At 43.7% G+C, this 24,196-nt stretch overlaps 2 protein-coding genes across 40 annotated transcripts in view; one reads left to right on the forward strand and one right to left on the reverse strand.

Annotated features, from left to right (window-relative positions):
* The window catches only part of MLH1 (mutL homolog 1), a 48,969-nt gene extending 37,800 nt beyond the window's left edge, over positions 1–11,169 (forward strand). For all 13 annotated transcript variants that reach the window (XM_026001033.2, XM_026001031.2, XM_026001035.2 and 10 more), the window contains 4 exons: positions 9,029–9,193; positions 9,922–10,014; positions 10,297–10,410; positions 10,847–11,169. In XM_026001033.2, the coding sequence (XP_025856818.1) occupies positions 9,029–9,193; positions 9,922–10,014; positions 10,297–10,410; positions 10,847–11,014 (540 nt within the window). In that variant the 3' untranslated portion in view covers positions 11,015–11,169. The remainder of the gene's footprint in view (positions 1–9,028; positions 9,194–9,921; positions 10,015–10,296; positions 10,411–10,846) is intronic.
* A 1,351-nt stretch (positions 11,170–12,520) lies between these two features.
* LRRFIP2 (LRR binding FLII interacting protein 2) overlaps positions 12,521–24,196 on the reverse strand; it is a 109,445-nt gene continuing 97,769 nt past the window's right edge. For all 27 annotated transcript variants that reach the window (XM_026001038.2, XM_026001039.2, XM_072726445.1 and 24 more), the window contains 6 exons: positions 23,850–23,982; positions 22,264–22,313; positions 17,237–17,357; positions 14,573–14,652; positions 13,875–13,979; positions 12,521–13,473 (listed from right to left, as the gene is read on the reverse strand). In XM_026001038.2, the coding sequence (XP_025856823.1) occupies positions 13,363–13,473; positions 13,875–13,979; positions 14,573–14,652; positions 17,237–17,357; positions 22,264–22,313; positions 23,850–23,982 (600 nt within the window). In that variant the 3' untranslated portion in view covers positions 12,521–13,362. The remainder of the gene's footprint in view (positions 13,474–13,874; positions 13,980–14,572; positions 14,653–17,236; positions 17,358–22,263; positions 22,314–23,849; positions 23,983–24,196) is intronic.

A 24,196-nucleotide genomic window follows, 5' to 3' on the forward strand; every position in this document is an offset into this window, starting at 1 on the left:
TGTACCTTGCAGCTTTGCCAAACTCACTTAGTAATTCTCATAGCTTTCTTATAGATTCCATCAGTATCTACATAGATGATCATGGTCTCTGTGAATAAAGACAGTTTTATTTTCCCTGTCCAACCTGGATCGCTTCTTTTTCTCTCTTGCCTGGTTACACTGGCTAGACCAATGTTGAATAGAAGTGGTAAGGGGGCACCTGGGTGGCTCAGTGGTTGAGCGTCTGCCTTCAGCTCAGGGTGTGATCCTGGAGTCCTGGGATCGAGTGCCACATTGGGCTGCCCACAGGGAGTCTGCTTCTCCCTCTGCTTCTCTCTGTGTCTCTCATGAATAAATAAGTAAAATCTTTAAAAAAGTGGTAAGGATGGAAATTGTTCTCTTGTTCCTGATCATAGGGGAAAACACATTCAGTCTTTCAAAATTAAGTATGCTTTCTGCCATAGGTAGAGGGGAGATGGCCTTTATGAAGTTGAGGAAGTTCCCTGTTCCTTGTTTGCTTAGAGTTGTTTTTATTTGGGAATGGATATTGGGTTTTTTCAAATGCTTTTTTTGCGTCTCTGTTAAGATAATTGCATGGTGTTCTTTTTTAATGTGTCAGTATATTACATTTTCATGTTAAAAACCAATCTTGCATTCCTGGATGAACCCTGCTTGTATGTGATACATCACCCTTTGTATAAATTATTGAAATAGACTTGCTAGAATTTTGTTTACACTTGCTACATTTATGTTTATGAAGGATACTCCTTTTTTTTCCTTGTAGTCTTTGTCTGGTTTTGGTATTAGTGTAATGCTGGCTTCATAGAATGAGTTGGGAGGTATCCTCTACTCTTCGATCTTCTGAAAGAGTTTGTGTAGAACTAGTGTTTATTTCTTAAATAACACGGTAGAATTCATCAGTGAATGAAGCCATCGGGGCCTGGAGATTTCCTATGAGAAGGTTTTTAATTACAAATTCAGTTTCTTTCACAGATAACTAATTCAGGTTATCTTTTTCCTCTCGACAGAGCTTTGGTTTGGTTTCTTTCAAGGAATTTGTCCATTAAAGTTTTCACATTTATTGGCATGAGGTTGTTCATAATATTTTTCATAATTCTTTTAATGTTTAGATTCTCTCTCATTCCTAATACTGGCAATGTTTATCCTCTCTTTTTAACCTAATCAGTCTGGCTAGACGTTTACCAGTTTTATTGATCTCAAAAGAACCGACTTTTGGTTTCATAGATTTTTCTCTGTTGTTTTTCTGTTTTCTATCTCATTGATATTTACTCTGATCTTTATTACTTCCTTTCTATTTATTTGGGGGTAATTACTCTTTTGTTTCAAATTTCTTAAGGTGGAAGCTGAGATCACCTTTTGACATCTTTCTTCTTTTTTTAATAATAAATTTATTTTTTATTGGTGTTCAGTTTGCCAACAAACAGAATAACACCCAGTGCTCATCCTGTCAAGTGCCCCCCCTCAGTGCCCACCACCCAGTCACCACCAGCCCCAGTCCTCCTCCCCTTCCACGACCCCTAGTTCGTTTCCCAGAGTTAGGAGTCTTCATGTTCTGTCTCCCTTTCTGATATTTCCTACCCATTTCTTCTCCCTTCCCTTCTATTCCCTTTCATTATTATTTATATTCCCCAAATGAATGAGAATATATAATGTTTGTCCTTCTCCGATTGACTTATTTCACTCAGCATAATACCCTCCAGTTCCAACCACGTTGAAGCAAATGGTGGGTATTTGTCATTTCTAATGGCTGAGTAATATTCCATTGTATTTACATAAACCACATCTTCTTTATCCATTCATCTTTCGATGGACACCGAGGCTCCTTCCACAGTTTGGCTATTGTGGACATTGCTGCTAGAAACATCGGGGTGCAGGTGTCCCGGCGTTTCACTGCATCTGTATCTTTGGGGTAAATCCCCAACAATGCAATTGCTGGGTCGTAGGGCAGGTCTATTTTTAACTCTTTGAGGAACCTCCACACAGTTTTCCAGAGTGGTTGCACCAGTTCACATTCCCACCAACAGTGTAAGAGGGTTCCCTTTTCTCCGCATCCTCTCCAACATTTGTGGTTTCCTGCCTTGTTAATTTTCCCCATTCTCACTGGTGTGAGGTGGTATCTCATTGTGGTTTTGATTTGTATTTCCATGATGGCAAGTGATGCAGAGCATTTTCTCATGTGCGTGTTGGTCATACCTATGTCTTCTTCTCTGAGATCTCTCTTCATGTCTTTTGCCCATTTCATGATTGGATTGTTTGTTTCTTTGGTGTTGAGTTGAATAAGTTCTTTATAGATCTTGGAAACTAGCCCTTTATCTGATATGTCATTTGCAAATATCTTCTCCCATTCTGTAGGTTGTCTTTTAGTTTTGTTGACTGTATCCTTTGCTGTGCAAAAGCTTCTTATCTTGATGAAGTCCCAATAGTTCATTTTTGCTTTTGTTTCTTTTGCCTTCGTGGATGTATCTTGCAAGAAGTTACTGTGGCTGAGTTCAAAAAGGGCGTTGCCGGTGTTCTCCTCTAGGATTTTGATGGAATCATGTCTCACATTTAGATCTTTCGTCCATTTTGAGTTTATCTTTGTGTATGGTGCAAGAGAGTGGTCTAGTTTCATTCTTCTGCATGTGGATGTCCAATTTTCCCAGCACCATTTATTGAAGAGACTGTCTTTCTTCCAGTGGATAGTCTTTCCTCCTTTATTGAATATTAGTTGACCATAAAGTTGAGGGTTCACTTCTGGATTCTCTATTCTGTTCCATTGATCTATTTGTCTGTTTTTGTGCCAGTACCACACTGTCTTGATGACCACAGCTTTATACTACAACCTGAAATCTGGCATTGTGATGCCCCCAGATATGGTTTTCTTTTTTAAAATTCCCCTGGCTATTCGGGGTCTTTTCTGATTCCACACAAATCTTAAAATAATTTGTTCTAACTCTCTGAAGAAAGTCCATGGTATTTTGATAGGGATTGCATTAAACGTGTAAATTGCCCTGGGTAACATTGACATTTTCACAATATTAATTCTGCCAATCCATGAGCATGGAATATTTTTCCATCTCTTGGTGTCTTCCTTAATTTCTTTCAGAAGTGTTCTATAGTTTTTAGGGTATGGATCCTTTACCTCTTTGGTTAGGTTTATTCCTAGGTATCTTATGCTTTTGGGTGCAATTGCAAATGGGATTGACTCCTTAATTTCTCTTTCTTCAGTCTCATTATTAGTGTATAGAAATGCCACTGACATCTGGTCATTGATTTTGTATCCTGCCACACTGCCGAATTGCTGTATGAGTTCTAGCAATCTTGGGGTGGAGGCTTTTGGGTTTTCTATGTAGAGTATCATGTCATCGGCAAAGAGGGAGAGTTTGACTTCTTCTTTGCCAATTTGAATGCCTTTAATGTCTTTTTGTTGTCTGATTGCTGAGGCGAGGACTTCCAGTACTATGTTGAATAGCAGTGGTGAGAGTGGGCATCCCTGTCTTGTTCCTGATCTTAGGGAAAAGGCTCCCAGTGCTTCCCCATTGAGAATATTTGCTGTGGGCTTTTCGTAGATGGCTTTTAAGATGTTGAGGAATGTTCCCTCTATCCCTACACTCTGAAGAGTTTTGATCAGGAATGGATGCTGTATTTTGTCAAATGCTTTCTCTGCATCTAATGAGAGGATCATATGGTTCTTGGTTTTTCTCTTGCTGATACGATGAATCACATTGATTGTTTTGCGAGTGTTGAACCAGCCTTGTGTCCCAGGGATAAATCCTACTTGGTCATGGTGAATAATTTTCTTAATGTGTTGTTGGATCCTATTGGCTAGTGTCTTGTTGAGAATTTTTGCATCCATGTTCATCAGGGATATTGGTCTGTAATTCTCCTTTTTGGTGGGGTCTTTGTCTGGTTTTGGAATTAAGGTGATGCTGGCCTCATAGAACGAATTTGGAAGTACTCCATCTCTTTCTATCTTTCCAAACAGCTTTAGTAGAATAGGTATGATTTCTTCTTTAAACGTTTGATAGAATTCCCCTGGGAAGCCACCTGGCCCTGGACTCTTGTGTCTTGGAGGTTTTTGATGACTGCTTCAATTTCCTCCCTGGTTATTGGCCTGCTTAGGTTTTCTATTTCTTCCTGTTCTAGTTTTGGTAGTTTGTGGCTTTCCAGGAATGTGTCCATTTCTTTTAGATTGCCTAATTTATTGGCATATAGCTGTTCATAATATGTTTTAAAATCGTTTGTATTTCCTTGGTGTTGGTAGTGATCTCTCCTTTCTCATTCTTGATTTTATTAATTTGTGTCTTCTCTCTCTTCTTTTTAATAAGGCTGGCTAATGGTTTATCTATCTTATTAATTCTTTCAAAGAACCAACTCCTGGTTTTGTTGATCTGTTCCACAGTTCTTCTGGTCTCGATTTCGTTGAGTTCTGCTCGAATCTTAATTAACTCTCTTCTTCTGCTGGGTGAAGGATCTATTTGCTGTTTTTTCTCTAGCTCCTTTAGGTGTAAGGTTAGCTTTTGTATTTGGGTTCTTTCCAGTTTTTGATTGGATGCTTGTATTGCGATGTATTTCCCCCTCAGGACTGCTTTTGCTGCATCCCAAAGATTTTGAACGGTTGTATCTTCATTCTCATTAGTTTCCATGAATCTTTTTAATTCTTCCTTAATTTCCTGGTTGACCCTTTCATCTTTTAGCAGGATGGTCCTTAACCTCCACGTGTTTGAGGTCCTTCCAAACTTCTTGTTGTGATTTAGTTCTAATTTCAAGGCATTATGGTCTGAGAATATGCAGGGGACGATCCCAATCTTTTGGTATCGGTTCACACCCGGTTTGTGACCCAGTATGTGGTCTATTCTGGAGAAAGTTCCAGTGCACTTGAGAAGAATGTATTCAGTTGAGTTTGGATGTAAAGTTCTGTAGATATCTGTGAAATCCATCTGGTTCAGTGTATCATTTAAAGCTCTCGTTTCTTTGGAGATGTTGTGCTTAGAAGACCTATCGAGGATAGAAAGAGCTAGATTGAAGTCACCAATTGTAAGTGTATTATTATCTAAGTATTTCTTCACTTTGGTTATTAATTGATTTATATATTTGGCAGCTCCCACATTCGGGGCATATATATTGAGGATTGTTAAGTCCTCTTGTTGGATAGATCCTTTAAGTATGATATAGTGTCCTTCTTCATCTCTTACTACAGTCTTTGGGGTGAATTTTAGTTTATCTGATATAAGGATGGCTACCCCTGCTTTCTTCTGAGGACCATTTGAATGGTAAATAGTTCTCCAACCTTTTATTTTCAGGCCGTAGGGGTCCTTCTGTCTAAAATGAGTTTCTTGTAGACAGCAAATAGGTCCTGCTTTTTTATCCAGTCTGAAACCCTGCGCCTTTTGATGGGGTCATTAAGCCCGTTCACATTCAGAGTTACTATTGAGAGATATGCGTTTAGTGTCACCATGATATCTATTCAGTCCTTGTTTTTGTGGATTGTTCCACTGACCTTCTTCTTAAAGGGGAATTTTAAGAGTCCCCCTTAAAATTTCTTGCAGAGCTGGTTTGGAGGTCACATATTCTTTCAGTTGCTGCCTATCTTGGAAGCTCTTTCTCTCCTTCCATTCTGAATGAGAGCCTTGCTGGATAGAGTATTCTTGGTTGCATGTTCTTCTCATTTAGGACCCTGAATATATCCTGCCAGCCCTTTCTGGCCTGCCAGGTCTCTGTGGAGAGGTGTGCTGTCACCCTAATACTCCTGCCCATAAAAGTCAGGGATTTCTTGTCTCTTGCTGCTTTAAGGATCTTCTCTTTATCTTTGGAATTTGCAAGCTTAACTATTAAATGTCGAGGTGTTGAACGGGTTTTATTGATTTTAGGGGGGGATCTCTCTATTTCCTGGATCTGAATGCCTGTTTCTCTTCCCAGATTAGGAAAGTTTTCAGCTTTGATTTGTTCAAATACATATTCTGGACCTCCGTCCCTTTCGGCACCCTCGGGAACCCCAATTAAACATGGGTTTTTCTTCCTCAGGCTGTCGTTTATTTCCCTTAATCTATTCTCATAGTCTTTTAATTGTTTGTCTCTTTTTTCCTCAGTTTCCCTCTTTGCCATCAACTTGTCTTCTATGTCACTCACTTGTTCTTCCACCTTGTTAACCTTCGTCGTTAGGACTTCGTTTGGATTGCATCTCATTCAGTTGATTTTTAATTTCTGCCTGATTAGATCTAAATTCTGCAGTCATGAAGTCTCTTGAGTCCTTTATGCTTTTTTCTAGAGCCACCAGTAGCTTCATAATAGTGCCTCTGAATTGGCTTTCTGACATTGAATTGTAATCCAGATTTTGTAACTCTGTGCGAGAGAGGAGGACTGTTTCTGATTCTTTCTTATGAGGTGAGGTTTTCCTTCTAGTCATTTTGCTCATTGCAGAGTGGCCAAAAACAAGTTGTACTGGGAAAAGGAGAAAAAGAGAGGAGAGAAAGAAGGAAAGAAAAAGAGAAAAAAGGAAGAAAAAAAGAGAAGAAAAAGAGAAAGAAAAAGGGAAAAAAAGGGTGGGGGAAGCAAACAGAAATCAAAAAGAAAAAAAAAACACAGGGGAGTATCTTCCGATTCTGTATACTTTAAGTCCCTTGACTTCCCCTGGAACTTGTCCATCCAGCTGGTCTTCTGGGGGAGGGGCCTGCTGTGCTGATTCTCAGGTGTTAGCACTTGGGGGAGCTGCTCTGCCCCCTGCCAGGTGCAGGCGTCAATGGGGGTTGTTTACCCCGTGAGGCCCCAGGAGGAACAACCCCAGTGGTGGGGCCAGCTCTGGAGCCCTGGATTTAGCCCCTGCAGTAACTACAGAGCTCTGGGTCTGCAGGGCCTGGAGGCTCAGCTCGGGGCAGGAGCGTCCTTGCTGTCCTGGGCCCTCCTGGCCTCTGCCTGTCCCGGGCGAGGCCGGATCCTGGGCTGTGTCCCCGCGCTCTGTGCTCCGGGGCCTGCGCTGTTGGATTCGCGCTCCCGCCCCGCAGCCCCCTCCGCGGAGCCGCCGCCCGAGCCCCTCCGAGCTGCTCCGGGTCCTGCCGCCGTGCGCGCTGCAGCCCTTAGGGAGCTCGGCGCACTCTCCCGGGGCGCAGGTGCCTGTTAGTGTCCCCGGGAGCCCGAGGGCATCCCCACCCTCCTGGGTCCTGCTCTAACTCCCCGCGAGCCCTTTTCCGCCCGGGAAGTTTGGTGCAGCTCCTGCTCCTCCGGGACGGGGCTCTCCCGTCCTGGGGACACTCGCCCCCGCCTCAGCCCGGCTCCTCGCGGAGCCCCTCCCCCTTGGAGGCCTTTTGTTTCTTTATTTCTTTTTCCCCTCTTCCTACCTTGATAGAAGTGCTAACTCTTCTCACTGTAGCATTCCAGCTGGTCTCTCTTTAAGTCTCAGGCCAAATTCGTAGATTTTCAGGATGATTTGAAGGTTATCTAGGTAATTTGGTGGGGACAGGTGACTTGGGGACCCCACTCTTCCGCCACCTTGCCCCTCCCTCCTCTTTCTTTTCTAATATACGTGCTTAATGCTAATAAATTTCTGCTGAGTCTTGTCTTAGCTCCCCACAAATTTTGATAAGTTTTCATTTTCATCCAGTTCAAAATATTTTTACATCCTTCTTTATTTCTTCTTTGCTCTACAGGTTATTGAGAGGTATATTGTTTCCAGTTACTTGGGAGATCTTCAATATCTGCTACTGATTTCTAAGTAAATTCCATTTTAATCAGAGAATATACTTAAATCCTTTAACGTTACTGAGATTGCCTTATGGCCTAGAGCATGGTTTGTGCTGGTAAAGAATCCATGCACACTTGAAATGAATTTGTGTTCTGGTCTGGTTAAGTGGAGTATTCTTTGAGTGGCAAGTACAGTAAGTTAACAGTAATGCTCCGATCTTCTGTATCTTGATTTTCTCCTTGGTCCAGTGTATTTTTTTAAAAGGATGGTATTGAAACCTCGGACTATAATTGCGAATTTGTCTTTTTCTCTTTGCCAGGTCCACTGGTTTGATCCTTCATAGATTTAAAAGCTCTAGTACAGAGTGCATAAACATTTAAATTGTTGGGTCTTTTCATGGACTCCTCTCTTATTATGAAAAAATAGTAACAGTGTTCTGTTCATGTTCATAACATGTGTAAAAGTAAACTATATGACCACAGCAACGTCAGAAGGGGAGAAATGGAAGAAAATTTAGGCATCTTATTTTTAACTATACATTTCAGTCTTTTTCCTTATCAGATGGTTTACCTGAAATGACATTTATTCTCCCTTCCCCTTGCTTTAGTTATCAGTGAGGCAGTAGAAATATGAAAGTAAGTGGAGTCCTTAGAGCCACACAGAGGGGAAATGCCTCCACACAGCCTCGTGCTTCCCACCCATTCAGCAGGCTGTCACATCCTCTCTATTGAAATGGCGACCAATGAAGAGGAGGAAAAGGGTTTTTTTTTTTGTGGATTTTCAGGGTTTTTCTTTATGGGAGATGGGGATTGAGTGTTAGATTTGGGGTTTCTCACTTGCTGTCATGATCATGGTTTTGTGGTTATTCACACTTCATTGTACTTCACAGACATCGCATTTTTACAAATTCAAGGTGTGTGGTAACCCTACACCTAGGTAGGGTTGGCACCATTTTCCCAACAGCATTTGTTCAATTCATGTTTCTGTGTCATAATTTTGGTAATTCTGGCAATAGTTCAGACCTTTTTATTATTGCATTTGTGTATAATACAAACTGTGATCAGTGATTATAATTCACTGGAAGCTCAAATGTTAGCATTTTTTTCACAATAATTTTTTTTAGTTAAGGTTTTTTTCAGATTTAGTGCTATTTTACACTTACTAGACTCTAGTATGTATGTGTGTGTAAACCTAACTTTTATGTGCACTAGGAAATCAAAAAATTCATTTGACTCCCTATATCGTGATGCCCCCTTTACTATGGTAGTCTGGAACCAGACCCACAGTACCTTCGAGGTGTACCTGTGGTGGTTTTATGGGCAGGAATTCAGGCATCACTTGGATGCACTGTTATCACTTCCTGTGTTCTAGGAGCCTGCACCGCTGTTTGAGCTGGCCATGCTCGCCCTGGACAGTCCCGAGAGTGGCTGGACGGAGGAGGATGGTCCCAAAGAAGGACTTGCCGAATACATTGTTGAGTTTCTGAAGAAGAAGGCTGAGATGCTTGCAGACTACTTCTCTCTGGAAATTGATGAGGTGTGTGACAGCATTCTTAGGCCTTTGTTTTATTCTTCAGATAGGAGTCAAGTTCCAAGATAATTCAAGATCAGGGCAAGAAGGCTGTTGTTCGCTCCAGTTAGAAGCAGCACGTGACATCCATTCATGTCTTCACTCCCTATTTGCATTTCTCGGTTACACAACTATTTTCATATCCATTCATGCCCATTCGTGTGCCTGGGGTGAAGGACTCAGGGGAGAGCGGAGTCCACAGTGCCTACAGGCCACAGCAAATGAAATGATGCCAAGCCACCTGATTTCCTTGTTTCTTCCTTTTATCCCTTAATCTTTGGGGCTTTTCATCTCGATGTATTCTTTAGTTGGTGAACATAGCGAAAGAAATTGCTTCATGTCAATACAAAAAGCTTTTTTATTTTATAAGATTTTATTTGAGAGAGAGAACATGAGCAGAGAAGATGGGGAGAAGTAAACTCCCACTGAGCAGGGAGCCCGACATGAGGCTTGATCCCAGGACCCTGGGATCACAACCTGAGTTGACGGCAGGTGTTTAACCAACTGAGCCACCCAAGTGCCCCAAAAAAGCTCGTTAAGTGCCCTGCTCTCCTGCCCCCAGTGCCCTGCTCAGGTACCCACTCACCCAGAGTGCGGGTATGAGGACAAGAAGGAAGCCCTGGGGAAAGGGAACTGGATTCAACTCTAACATTGTATTTCTGGTTTCCCTGTCCTGGCCTTTTCTCCACAAACAGGAAGGGAACCTGATTGGATTACCCCTGCTGATTGACAACTATGTGCCCCCTTTGGAGGGTCTGCCTATCTTCATTCTTCGACTAGCCACGGAGGCAAGTGGTCAAGCCATCCCTAAGTGTGTGGGTGCATGTGTGTGGGCTGGAGGGCAAGGGCACAGGGCTGTACCTTCACATGGAATGAGGAAGATGGAAAGGATGAAAGAGCAGAAGGCCCCACCCCCACCCCACCTCCCCCAGCAGTATTCAGCAGTTCCAGGTTACAAATTGAATGCCTAAACAGTTAACATTTAAAAAGCTGTGATCTCCACTTGGAATTAAATGTGTTTATTAAAGCAAGTACCTATGTTGAGGTATTAAATTCTCTCCTTGGACCAGGTGAACTGGGATGAAGAGAAGGAATGTTTTGAAAGCCTCAGTAAAGAATGTGCTATGTTTTACTCCATTCGGAAGCAGTATGTATCTGAGGAGTCGACCCTCTCGGGCCAGCAGGTACTGTGGTGATGCACATTAACACCCGGAACTGGAATGAACCCTCACACAACCTTTAGGAAGTTAAATTTGCTGTCTCTGAATTCCTATGATTAGCTAGCTGTACACAAAAAGGGCCTGAGTGAATGCACTTCCTACTACTGCCAGTGAACATCATAGTCAGGATCAGACACTGTTAGATCCTGCTACAGTCAACACTTCTTCCCGAATGGAAACCAAGTTTCCACGGGAGAAAGTCAGCCTTCTTTTCCCCTTATCTCCTCTCCCACAGTCAGGCCTGTAGGATCCCTAAAAGGATGTTTCAACCGCAGTAGGTAAAACAGCCCATTGTAACCAGCAGGACTTCAGGCCTAGTACACGTCAGTCAGGAAACCATGAACACTGGGATGTGAGAGGGGGTAAGGGAGGCTTGTGACATCTCACATGTCTTTTCCAGAGTGAAGTATGCGGCTCCTCTGCAAACCCCTGGAAGTGGACTGTGGAACACATTGTCTATAAAGCCTTCCGCTCACACCTTCTGCCTCCCAAACATTTCACAGAAGATGGAAATATCCTACAGCTTGCTAACCTGCCCGATCTGTACAAAGTCTTCGAGAGGTGTTAAACACAGTCACTTGTGGACTCTGGGATGTGCAGTTCTTGCACTGTGTCCTGACAAGGATAGGTCTTACGGTTGAAAACTCCCGTTTGCCTTCTCACTAGAAGCACTCTTTCACAGTTGATGGACTAATCAGAAATAAATTGTCAAAGGCGTCCTGACATGATTCCTTATTTAATTTCATCGCACTTGAAAGGTGTTCTAGATCCATTTTCCCCTACAGTATACCTCATTATGGTGAAGAATCCAGTAGTTTGAAAGCCCTTTGGGCATCTGATAAGAATTCTAAAAAGGCCTTGAGATTCTATAGATCTTGCTTTGGTTTGATTCTTTGTGTATTCTGGTACGTTTCTAATATCAGGTGATACAAATTATGCTGATTCAAATGCCTTTGAAAAGAGATCCTGGACGTACAAGAGGCTCTGGTGACAAAGAGTATGGAGAAAGCTGAATTGATAATCTGTTACTACCTTAAGTAACCAAAGCTAATTAACTTATTTGTAATGAAAAACTTGGAAGAAGACAAAATCCTATCAAGTCTGTAACTAGTGTGCACTTTAACTCAGCCCCTTTAATGGCTGTGAATACTACCAGCTTAAGATAAAGTTGTAGTTATTCTTATCTGAAGAATGACCATGATGTAAAAACACAAACGTAAGCTGTAGGTGCCATTACAATGAGCTGCCTTAACGCTAGCATGCATTAACAGAAATGTGCAGTGAGCACAAGGAGGAACGCCTACAATTACTGAGGTAAAATCCAGATTGTGAAGAAGGTTCCATAGAAAAGAACGGGGAACTCTACCTAATGAACACATGGAGCCATTCTGTTTGGAGACTGGAACAGAAGAGACAAATTTGTTGTACCACAAAAGGGGCAAGTTAGATTCTACCATGGAGAACTTCCAAAAGAACTTCCAAGAGGCTCCATGAGCCCAGCGGGGCATAGGCTGAGCGGCCGGGCCAGGAGGGGGTCTCCAAGGCGTGCTGGCTCACAGGACCACGTCCTCAGCCTCTCCCACAGCTCCTGCTTGGCTGCTACTACGACTAGAGAGAATTTATAGGAGATCTCTTCCATTCAGGACAGTGGTTTTCATATTTTTAAAAAGGCTAAATGTTCTGAAGAAGGGGGTATTTTGTAGAGCTCTTCTTCATATTCAGATTAGCTTTAGCATCTGGTTTCAAGTCTAATGTATCTAAGGAGACATTAATTCACTAGACTTTGCCCAGCATTTGTTCTGAAGCTACAACCACCATCTCCATAAAACCACCTTGATTCTGAGGGCAAAAGGGAATAACAGATCCTGCAAAGTGGCCATGCTGGATGATGAAAGCCTCTTGAATTGGGTGCCTTTAAAGATGAAACCAAAGTTCTTAAAAAGCTGTATATTGCAGATCCTTCTCCTTGCAGGGGAGAAAAAATAAGAGGGCCAAGATAAGAGGGGTGGGTGTGGCTGCCTGGATTTGTCTTGAAGCCTTTTCTAACAAAAATGAATGTGTCAGTAGCCAGCTGTGGTCAGCAACAGGGTGCGTTTAATAGAGTCTTCAGGCCGACCTCCCCCCACTTCCTGCCCGCCCCCCTCCCCACCGGGCTCGTCTGAGGTTTCATTCCACAGATCAGCAGCAGATGAGATACTTTACATGAGACACAGCACGGCTGATGTTGAAGACGAAGGGGCCCTACTCTTACTTTAAGAGTGTAAGGCTTTGGACTTCCCCGGCCACATGCAATAAAGCAAGTTTTATATACACTCCCCATAAATCTTTTTCTAACATTTTCTTATATAAATTTAAATATTTTACAAAAAAAGGCTTTTCCTCCAAACATAGAAATTTGAGTGAAACATATATTCCCTACCTGTGAACTTGTTTCTTCACTAAAATATAAAGGCTATCTGATATTAAGGGTAAGTGTCTTTTGACTGCTGGAGATGACTGAAGTCTGAATTGCACCGTGGAGAAGGCACTTATGTTTTCCGAGGTCTCCAGTCACGTTATCGCATTGGGCACTCACAGAGTTGCTGTCCTCCAGAACCTGTACCAAGACCTCCGAGTGCCCAGTCACTGAGGCAGCTGGGGAAAAATGGTGAGTAAACTTGATTCTAAAATTATGGCATAAAAAATAAAAACAGCACGGACCAGTTCTCAGTCTAGAATCAAACTACAAACGAAATCCAGAGTGTTCACTCATGAAGATTCAAACCTGTTTCATTCTCTCATAAATTATAAAATACAAAGGTGGCTATTTTAATGACAAATCTCAAACAGTACTGAAGGGGGTCTGTGTCAATGGACAAAGAGTCAGTCCGTCTGGATGGGACCTGAGGGGCAGCACCCGAGCTGAAGGGCAGCCTCCTACTGCTGTGCCAGAAGCGCTGTTCTGTTGGCCTTCATCTTCTCCAGCCGCTTGGCCAGGTGGCTGTTGGTCATCTCCATCTCCTCAATCTTGTCCAGTGCTGTTCGTAACTGCAGATAGGGAGAGCCTAGTCACCTCACATGGTCACACCCAAAACCCAGTGTCACTTCAGCCGCCCCCACCCCCACCCCCAAGAAAAGGAAACAGAAGCGCTGGGCCACCCCATGGCCTTGTTTCTCTTCCAGTGAGACTCAACAAGGGACGCTGAGCAATCACAGGTCAGACTGCAGGTGGAAAAACAGACCAGCTCTAAAACACAAGGGAGATTATCCTTTTTCTTAGTCTCTGACCAAAACATAAAAGTAAATGGCAAGTCATTGCACAGGTGAGAAACCGACACAGAAGAGTAAGAGACTCCACTGCAGCTCCCCTAAGATGGGACCCAGGATTCAATTTCCTAGGCCACAAAGAATCTTTTCTTGTAGGAATGTGAGGCTGCAAAAGCAGGTACCTCCCGCTGGAGCTTCCTCTTTTCAGCCTTCAGTTCGTCCTCCACTTTCTCGGCATTCTCGGCAGCGGTTTTATACCTCAGCACCTGGCCCTCGAGCCGGCTGATCTGTCAACAAGAGAACGTGGGCCTCTGCTAATGGGCACTGGAGCCCCTTTCTCGCAGCCACGATGGAAACACCGCGTCATTACAGATCCCGAGTCATCCCCTCACAGTGAGTCATAGGGCCTCTCAGAACCCGACAGCTATTTATAGATCCAGAAATGTCCCCAGAGAGGATTACAGCTGGAGAGTCATTATGGGGCCAATTTCCCATGTTAAGTTTATGATGAACATATTGTTTAAGTGCCAAAGTAACACTGCAGGATGAGACTCACTAAATGGAAAAGCTTTTAGACCTTCTGAAATGTATAATAAGGAATTTTCAAACTACCGTCTTCCTGAAATCTCTTGAATTATCTGGAAAAAACAGAATTACAGCCACAGCCTTCTACGTTTTGACAGCCAACAGAAGGCTGAAGTGCCCTGCTAGGTTTTTCCTGCTGCCTTCTCCACTTTAATACAGAGCTTTTCTAGAGACCGCCCCGCGGAGGCAGCCCAGAGAAACCTAGGTACCCCTGGAGTTAGCCACTCAGATGCAGGAAACAGACATGTTTCAAAGGGGGCATAAATCACTTGGTAGTGTACTGAGAAGTACTTACATTCTGTTCCAATGTGGTTATATCCTGTTCTGCTTTTGAAAGCTTAAATTTGTATTCACTAATTTGTCTATTGGCATCTCCTGGAAGAGAAGAGAACCTGTGTCAGTGCAGGGGTGCCCTAAGGCAGTGACCCACCTTTGCCGCCCAGGAGGGGGCTGTGCAGCGGAAGCAGACAAAATCCAAAGGCCCGAAGGGCGGCCTTGGCACTTCCCACAGCGTGGGCCCTACGGCGGCTCTCCTGCAAGAAGCTCTAGTACCCTAAGCATCCTTTGGTCCAGGGGGTTTGGAAGAAATTTTACTCTCCAGTCCATGACGTGTGGAGTTTGAACTTTGGGCTAGGAGCCCTGTCAGTGCATTGGCGGCCCCCACCCAGCTCTCATGCTGGGCGCTGTGCACCCCCCGCCCCCAGCCTCTGGTTTTCCTCGCCATCCTACTTCCCGGGCTCCCTTCGGCAGCTACACACCAAGGGCCCTACTCTCCCTGCCTCCGTCAGGGCTCTCCTCAGTCTGGTGGACTCCTCCTTCCATGCTGCAGTTTACTTACACTGTCTTTTCTAACACTGATCGTGCTTTCTAAACACTGTACATAGGGGGACGAGCCAGCTCTGCCTTCTTCAGCTACCTGATCTTGCCAAGGGCTTTTGTGCATGTGCTTGATAAATGTTAGCCGAAAGATGCTTTTCAGTAATGTGATTCTGTGATGGGTGGACTTCTAAATCCTTAGTTGTACTTCTAACCTAAGAAGTCATTTAAAATGAGAAGTTGAGGGGTGCCTGGGTGGTTTAGTTGGTTAAGTGTCTACCTTCAACTCAGGTCAAGATCTCAGGGTCCCGGGATCAAGCCCCACATAAGGCTCCCTACTCAGTGGGGAGTCTGTTGCTCCCTCTCCCTCTCCTGTGTGCACTCTCTCTCTCTCTCTCAAAATCTTTAAAAAAAATAAAATGAGAAATTTAAAAGTTCCCTCCAGCAAACCATATTTAACAAAAATCACTCTGAAATGATTATAGGGTAGAATCATAAGGCCTATAGGAGATAAACCAAATCTAACCTATCCAACTTAACCTTTCTGCTTTTCCACATCACTGAGATTACAACTACTTATATAATCTTCAGCGAGAGGATCTTCTCAAGAGTAGTTACGGTCACCTGAAAAGTAATGGGGCTATAAAACAACTGCTCCCAAGGCCTTTCTGGCAGTGACAGATAAGAGTTCCTACTGCTGAGCTCTAAAACAGAAGCTTCAGGATCTGTTTTTTTTTTTTTTGTTTTTTTTTTTTTAATTCTCCATCCCAACCATTTACCGATTATGACAATGTGCTGCTTCCTTCTCATGGCAAACCACCCTTTCCTTCCTGTTTTCAAGAGTGTAAGTCCTTCATCTCTGCCATTTGGTGCTTGCCATGAAATTCCATTCTACAACACGATGCTTATGTCCCCAGGGTTCGTTTGCCAGCCAGGCCCAGTCTACCAGGTCCTGCTGGGCCCACCTCGCGTTCTACAGCTCACTCTGGGTCCTTTCCAGATACCAGCTCTGTAACACTCACCTGCCATAGGAGCATTCACACAGATGGCATGCCCGACCCCCTCAGTGTGGCTCCTTTTGATTTTGCTGCTTTAAACCAATCTCTTTCAAATCTACCCCTGCCCTCTCTCTAAGACTGCTCACAGCCACTGTGCTGGTCCAGCTGATCATTATAGCCTCCCAACTGGTCAGCCTGTCTTCATCACACCCGTCTTCATCTATCCTCCATGCCAAAATATTTCTAAAACAAAATATTCAACAGGAAGTATCTTGAGGGTCTCAACTGATACCTAATAAAGGACATGACACTAACCTCAAAAGCCAGTATTAAGAGTATTAATAAGCCTTAAACCAAGAAGCCTTTTCTGTTTAGCCTAATGCAAATTATTTAGATGAAAAGGCCATGGAAAAAAAAAAAAGAAAAGGCCATGGAATAACCAATATTTAAAAATAAGTTATCAGAAAAGCCACAATTTAAATTGAAAAAAAAGTCTCCCCTTTCCATGAATGACACATTATCTAATTATATATGAATGGCTGCTGACCTTCCCCCCCACCCCCCCACCATGGAGATTACTGTGAACGCAGCAGGCATTTTAAAACAACATGGGGTCAAAAGAAAGGGAGAAGGACTGTATGAGGTAAACTGAATAGGCTTACTTTGTGGCCTGGTTTTAAATTACATCTATAAAGATTAATGGTTAATAAGAAAACTTCTGGCAAACTTCTGAAACAATTCAACATTCGTGTGAGTTCCAAACATACCCCTCCACTATCCAAGAGAGTTTTCGCAAGAAAAATGTCACTAGGAAGGGCACCGTATGGGAGCTCAAAGGTGACCCAGCTGTGGAAGAGGACAGTGCCAGGAGGACGCGGATTCCAAAACATCTCTAGAAATCATGGCAAGGAGGGGGAAGAGCACTAATCCAGGTTCTTAATCCAGCCCCTGAAGCACAGAGGCTCCTAGAAGCCTCAGCCTGGCCGCACCACCCATCAGGAATCCATTCTGGGCTGCTGAGGACTAAGCAGTCTTCGTAACTGCTCCCCTCGAGAAACAGGCATCCTGACCCTGGCAGCCCCCAAGCCGTTGCGTCCCTGGAACAAAGCCTCCCTCCCGGGCGGCACTGCCCACCGAGCACCTACTCTGCATCTCGATGAACTGCAGGTCCGAGCCGTTGTGCAGCCCCGCCATGTCCGCAGCTGCGTTCTCGCTCCGGGAGCACTTCTGCCGCTCTTCCTCGAGCTGCAGCTTCAGCCTCCGGATCTGAAACAGAAAGAGAGGTCTGTCACGAAATCCACAGGGCCGGTCCTTGGCCACCCAAAACTGGAGCGCCCACCATGGGGCCAAGGCCAGGTGCGCTAGCCACAAACTGAGTGACGTCAGAAGAAGCGAGCTCCAGGACCACGTGTCCCCATCAAAGCCACTCTGTTTTATGTAGGCTGGTGGAAGAGCAGGTCTGTTGAGCGTTTTTCACTGGTCTTATTAAATTCACTTTTTAATAAAATTCCATGTGCAGTTAGATGGTTGTTTTCTCTTAGAATTAGGGTAAATATTCTAGGTTAAATATTTAGGAAACAAATACCAAAACTTGAAGTCAATTAAATATTAAATGTTTAAATTAGTATTAAATATTAACACATATATTAGGTGAAATATTTAGAAAACCCTGTATATGCAGAAATAATGTATCAAACACAGTTGATCTACCTTACTTTATCCAAAATAAAGGATATTCATAGTAGCTTATTCATAATAGCTCCAAACTGGAAACAATCCAAATGTCTGTCAACAGCATAAACTGTGGCACATCTGTACAGTAGAATTACTACCCACCAAAAAAGGGAAAAGCATACTACTGATATGTGCAATGATCAGTATGCCACACGGAAGATGCCAAACAAAAGAGGAGGACATACTGTGTAATTCCAATTATTTAAAACTACAAAATGCAAATACTAATCCACAGTGACAGAAGAAAGCCAGTCAGCAGCTGCCTGGAGAGGGGGAGAGGAGGTCAGGAAGGAAGGCTTACTAAGGGACACCAAAACTGGATAGTTATGAATACTTTCACCATTTTGACTAGGGTCATGGTTTCATTAGTATTGCTATGGCTTGAGTTGTATCCTTACACAATTCATATGTTGAAGTTCTAACTCCCAGTACCTCAGGATGTGAACTTACTTGGAAATAGAGCCACTGAAAATGCATTTAGTTGAGATGGAACAGGATGGGCCCCAATCCAACATGACTGGTGTCCTTATAAAAAGAGCCATATCAAGAGAGACAAACACGTACAGAGGAAAGATGATGTGAAGACATGCAGAATGCTATCTACAGGTCAAGGAATGCCAAAGACTACCAGCAAACCACCAGGAGCAAGAGAAGTATGGAACAGATTTCCCTTCACAAGCCTCAGAATGAACACTGCTGGGCAACGCGGTGGTCCAGCGGTTTAGTGCCGCCTTCAGCCCAGGGTGTGATCCTGGAGACCTGGGATTGAGTCCCACATTGGGCTCCTTGCATGGAGTCTGCTTCTCCCTCTGCTTGTGTCTCTGCCTCTCTCTCTCTCTCTCTCTCTCTGTATCTCTCACGAATAAGTAAATTTTAAAAATCTTAAAAAAAAAAGAATGAACACTGCTGCCACCTGACTGCAGGCATTTGCTAATCTCCAAAACTGTCCAGACAGGAAATTTCTGTTGCTCTAAGCCACCCAGTTTGTGGCAATTTGCTATGGCAGCCCTCAGAAAGTAATACAGTAGGTACATTTGTACACTTTACGTATGAGTGGCTTATTCTACACCAGTTATACCTTAATGAAGCTGTGGGGTTTTTTTATTTTGCAAACTAAAGAAACTAAAACTGAATCAAATGAAAAGGAACTCTGGGTTGAAAAAAGACAAGGCCCAGTGGACACAAGAGTCCCCCCCCCATACAGAGAACAAGGAGATTGGTGAACAGACATATACTGCATGCTGAGGCCCCCAGTCTGGCCTCAGTTCCCAGAATGTTCCCAGCAAGACTGCTCCCTGCACTGAGCACAGGGGGGATGGCTCCGTGCAGACCATCCATCTAGTCTAAAGTAAAGACCAACATTCTCATGTCAAAATTTCCCAACAAAACACCCAGCCGCATCAGCCTTACAAAGATAGGGACATCTGCTCAGAGGTGCCTATCAGCATTTTAATTCCGCCCCCACCCCCCAAAACTTAGGGCCAAGTAAATATACATCAGAGAGCATCAGTTAGGAAATAAACTATGCTAATGGAAGGAAACAGCAAAGAACAGTGACAAACTATCAATATCCTCCAATATTGTGAAAATATCTGCATCCTGGAAATGACTGCAGAAACACAAGCCCAACGGAAGTATTCAAAGCTAAAGCTGAAACAATCTTTCAAAAGTAAAGCAAAAGAGATAAAGGGATGGACAAATAGGAGAGAAACAAAAAAGTCAAAGCACTGGTCCCAGAGGTCTACTGCCCCCTCCTTCAGAAATCAGAGCTGTGTTTTCCTAAATGCCTACAGGTCTTCCCAGCATAGATTTGGGGAGCACTACAGCTCAGAACTCCAAGGGGGACTGAGCCTCCCCAGGCCTCCTTTGCCTTTCATCATCAAGGGTCATCAAGGGTCAGTGTGATACTCAGGGTTAAAGGGGTTCCCTAGCTGGGACCCTGTCACCAGTGGTCAAGGGGAAGCCTGGGCATTAAGACCAAGTGTGCCACACCCCCAGTGGAGAAAGGGCAAGCCCTGTGCTAGGAGGAAACCCATGCTCCCCAGATACCCCTAGCCTTTCAACATCTGCCCTGAGTGAACCAGGACTAGTTTTTCATTAACCCCATCATAATTATGTCCATCTCAAAGCACTCATCCTCCTGCACTCTTCCTCACAGGGCTCTCTCTGCACAGCCACCTTCCACCTCTGCATCTCTCCTAACCTCGCCCAATGCCTGAAACTCAGCCTCTGAATGGTCCCTTCACCTAGTGCATTAGCAGAAACCCACTATCCCCTGAGAAGCCTGTTCCCTCTGCAGCCTGATGACCTTCTGGCAAGTTCTCCCACAGCCCTCCTACCACTGAGCCTGAGAATAGAATACATGACCTGCTTTCTGTGCTGCTGCCCAACTTATTCTCCCTCGGTACTCCCTAAAATTCCTGCTTCCAGACCTCCTCCCCTCCAATTCCACATACCAACCACCCCTCATCACGACTATCACCCCATTCCTCTTCACCATTCAGTTCCTGACCCACACTCCCTCTCAAGTAAAGCCTGGGTACTTTCAAGATTTGTCTAGGTAGAGGCTTTCTCCAATGACTGATGGCAGTATCTGGAACACGTCCTCTCCAAGGATCTTGCCATCTATCTCCTTTCGCCCTCACTACTCTCCCCAGGCACATACTAGAGCTCCCACTAGGCAAGTGCAATCCCTGCATGAGTCAGTCCCATTATCCTCTCTCTAACCTTTATATTCCTGGTCTTTCCAGCTCCCTCTCAGGACCCCAAATCCCCAAATCCTTCAATCCCACTGATATTTCCCATCTTTCCCCTGGGTCTTGACATCTTCCTGGATTACCCATTTGCCTCCTAACCCACGTAATCTCTGGGGCCATCATTATCAATATTCTTGTGCACACGTCCTCACCTCCTCTGCACAGTTACACTCCTGGGTGTACACACCTGCACCTATGCCCACTAAATGTGGCTAGAGAAATGCATAGACTAAGTGTGTTCACACAAACCTCTAGCATACCATCTAACTTACATATTCATTACATCTATTGTTTATTGTCTGGTCTCCTCCCACTAAAATGTAAGGTCTATTACTGCAGGGATTATTTAACTGATTTGTTCACAGAAATATGCCAAATACCTGGAATAGAGCCTGCTAAGTGGTGGAATCACATTCAACATTCAAACAACTGAAAAGGAGTTTCAAAAAGAGATAACAGAAAATGAGAGGAGAAAACCAGTCAAGAAATTTTCCCAGGATTGAAGATAGGAATTCCTAGAATTGACAACTCCAAATCACATCACTGTGAAACTTCGAAACACTAAGGAGAAAGTATGATAATAAGCTGCTACAGAGAGGAAGGAATCACATACAAAAGATGAAAAAGCTGAATGCCCTTGAAATCCTCAACATACTGGCTTCCGTGGAAGCCAGAAGACAATGAAGCAATTTCTTTAAAAAAAATAAAAAGATGAAGGAAAATGATTCCAATGAAGAAAAATTCTATACACAAACTATTAAGTAATAGGGTAAAATAAAGACATTTTCAGGCCTCCAAAGTTAAGAAAAATGTATAGCCAATGTACCCTTTTCTCAGTAAGTTACTGGGGGATGTATCAAGGAACGAATAAAAAAGGAGGAAGTAATAGGGCATTCCAAAAAGGGAATCCAACCTGCACCACAGGCAGAGGAAATCCCAGGTGGCAAGGACAGGCAGGCCATTACGTTCCCACGGGGCCAGGTCTGACGCTCCAAGAATCAACAAGCGGAACTGAGATAATATTTGGCACATGTGAAAACACTAAGACAAGATTTAACTACTGCTGCAGACATGGCAGCTAAACTGGTAATAGATACACAGGAAACCAAGCAGAGGCAAAAAAAAAAAAAAGCCACAGTATTAACTCTGGGGGAGTTGGAGCTGTGAAGAGAGAAGGTTGCAGGGCTCCATGACAAGTGGCGCTTACAAGTCCTGATAACATGCACAGACCGGATGCACACTATGCCTTCACTAGGAGGATGGGATGACAGAGGCTAGATGGTCATCTTCCAGAGGGGTGTCAACAGACCGTGCCCCAAAAAGAACCATCAAGAAACAACGTGAACCTATGAGATAGAAATACACCAGAATGGTACACATGGAAATTTGCTAAACCAATAGGAATGGTCAGGGTGAAGGTGAGGAGGCAGGGCACAGAATTCTCCTCTTCACAACAAGCTTCAAAGAACTATTTAACTCCTTAAACTCCATATCCAATCAATTTTTTTAAAAGAACAGGAAACAACAAATATGAGTTATCTTCTTGTCCTTCAAATCTTGCTTGAGTACTGATGTTTGAAATAAGCACATTTCTTTCTTGTGTACATCTTCATTCGCTAACATTTTGCCATTATTTAGTCCGTTAAATCAACATGACCTTCCAGTAAGAAGAATGCCTTTACCTGTGATAGTAGCTCTTCCTTTTCTCCAGCAAGTTTTCGTAGCCTGACATCTAAAACAAATGGAAAATAAACTAAATTTGTGATGATACAGTGCCGAAACAATTATTCATGAAATTAAAAAACTGCAAACATTATCTGATAAACAACATATAGCTCTCAATATCAAGAGAAATGAAGGCTTAAGTTAATGGTGCAAAGGAAATGTACTTAGTTATTTAGCGGTTGTGTATTTGTACACAACTGTTAGCTATCAAGGCACTAAATACAACATTTGCTCCCAAGGGCAGTGATTTTCCATTTAAGACAAACCAAAGTACAAAGATCACTTCCTTGTTTCAAAAATGTGCAAGCTTTCACCAGCAGACAGACGACTCAAATACCGGGGTGCTCTCACAGGCTTAATTAAGCCTCACAGGAGCAAACAAAATCTGGGAGAAAAGACAGGCAGGGTAAGAAGGGGCCCAGGTGGAGAGGCTGGAAGAGAGAAAATAGAAACACAATGCTGAAGGAGCACAGACCCACACAGGCTAGTGGGGGAAGTGGAGACCAACTGTGAGCCACAGGCAGGCAGTCAGTAGAGGACTGATCTGGGGTGTAGCTGCAGGATTGCTAGGGCTCACTCCCAAGCAGGCCTTAAAACAAGCTCCTTACACTGAGGGGGACCATAGATGAGTAAAAGCAGCAGCTGACACTGAGCCAGCGCCTCCCACAACCAACTAAGGTCACGACCAAACATAAGAGCTGGTTCCCCCAGTACCTTCCAAATAAGCAGAGGAAGCCCTGGACTGCCCCCAGCCACACACTCAGTGCCTTTTCCCCCTGCCTCGCCTGCATCCTCTGCTGTATCAAAGTGTTCCACTATGTGTTTACTAACTCTGAAAAAGTCCCACTCCTCTAGGAAACCCATGCAGAATGAAAACAAAAGAAAAAATATCTTTTTTAAATTAAAAAAAAAAGTGAGCTGGTGGTTGAGTATCCATGCAATTTTCCTTCCTCTAGAGCAGAATTCTTAGTGGAGCCAATGGGTAGGCATCTGTGTGGCTTCCTGGGAGAGGTGTTATTAAAGTCTCAAAAGCTTAAATTTAAGAGGCTTAGATTTTAAGAGGTTCAGAAACTCTGCTCTAGAAACACTCCTCTAAGATCTGACTTCTTGGTCATCTGTTTCTTGCCTTAAGAAGTGCAGTGGCCAAGAGCTACAGAACCCTGGGATAAGTAGCAGAGCATAAAACCAGATTCTCCAGGAAAAAGAAACTTAAAACATACTTGGGAAGTCCCTTACCAGCCCGCTGGTTCCCTGGGACACATGTGCTGGATCATGTCTTCTGGGAAGGTTTGTATTTAAGTACAAAAGCAATGTGTATACACCAACTGTGCTTCTATCCAGGACCCTTAAAATGACCCAGATGCTGGTTTCCCAAGATCAAGGATGCCTAAAGACAAGGTGCCCAGATTTCTTCCTGCTAAGAATTTAGATAAACCTCAGATGGCCCTTGTGTTATTTTTGTTATCCAAGATGGGATATGAGTAAGCCAGAAGTCTAATGGGACGGTGAATCCAAGTCAACATAGCAGCAGGCAGCATCTTACCTAGTGGACCTTCTCCTGCAGACTCCAAGACCTGAGCAGCCTCCTGAGACACCACGGTGATGGCTCCGACCACTGGTTCATGATTGACATCACCATTGGGAGTGCCATCAGGGATTATAACTAAGCCATGTTTCTGTGGAGAAGGCAAAAACCCACCATCACAAAACATGGCCCACGTGGAAGCAGTATGCTCTGTCGGGCAACTCTGTGACCATAGTTTTGCCACAGGTAACATCCGGTTAGAACTAGTGACATAGAATATAGCTCCGTAGAAGAAATGACCGAAACCTACCAAATCTGCATTGAAGAATGAACGCTGGTTTGTCTTCGGGCTGGGAAAGATAACA

This window comes from Vulpes vulpes, chromosome 11 (genome assembly GCF_048418805.1).
Source record: "Vulpes vulpes isolate BD-2025 chromosome 11, VulVul3, whole genome shotgun sequence".
NCBI classification, from domain to species: domain Eukaryota; kingdom Metazoa; phylum Chordata; class Mammalia; order Carnivora; family Canidae; genus Vulpes; species Vulpes vulpes.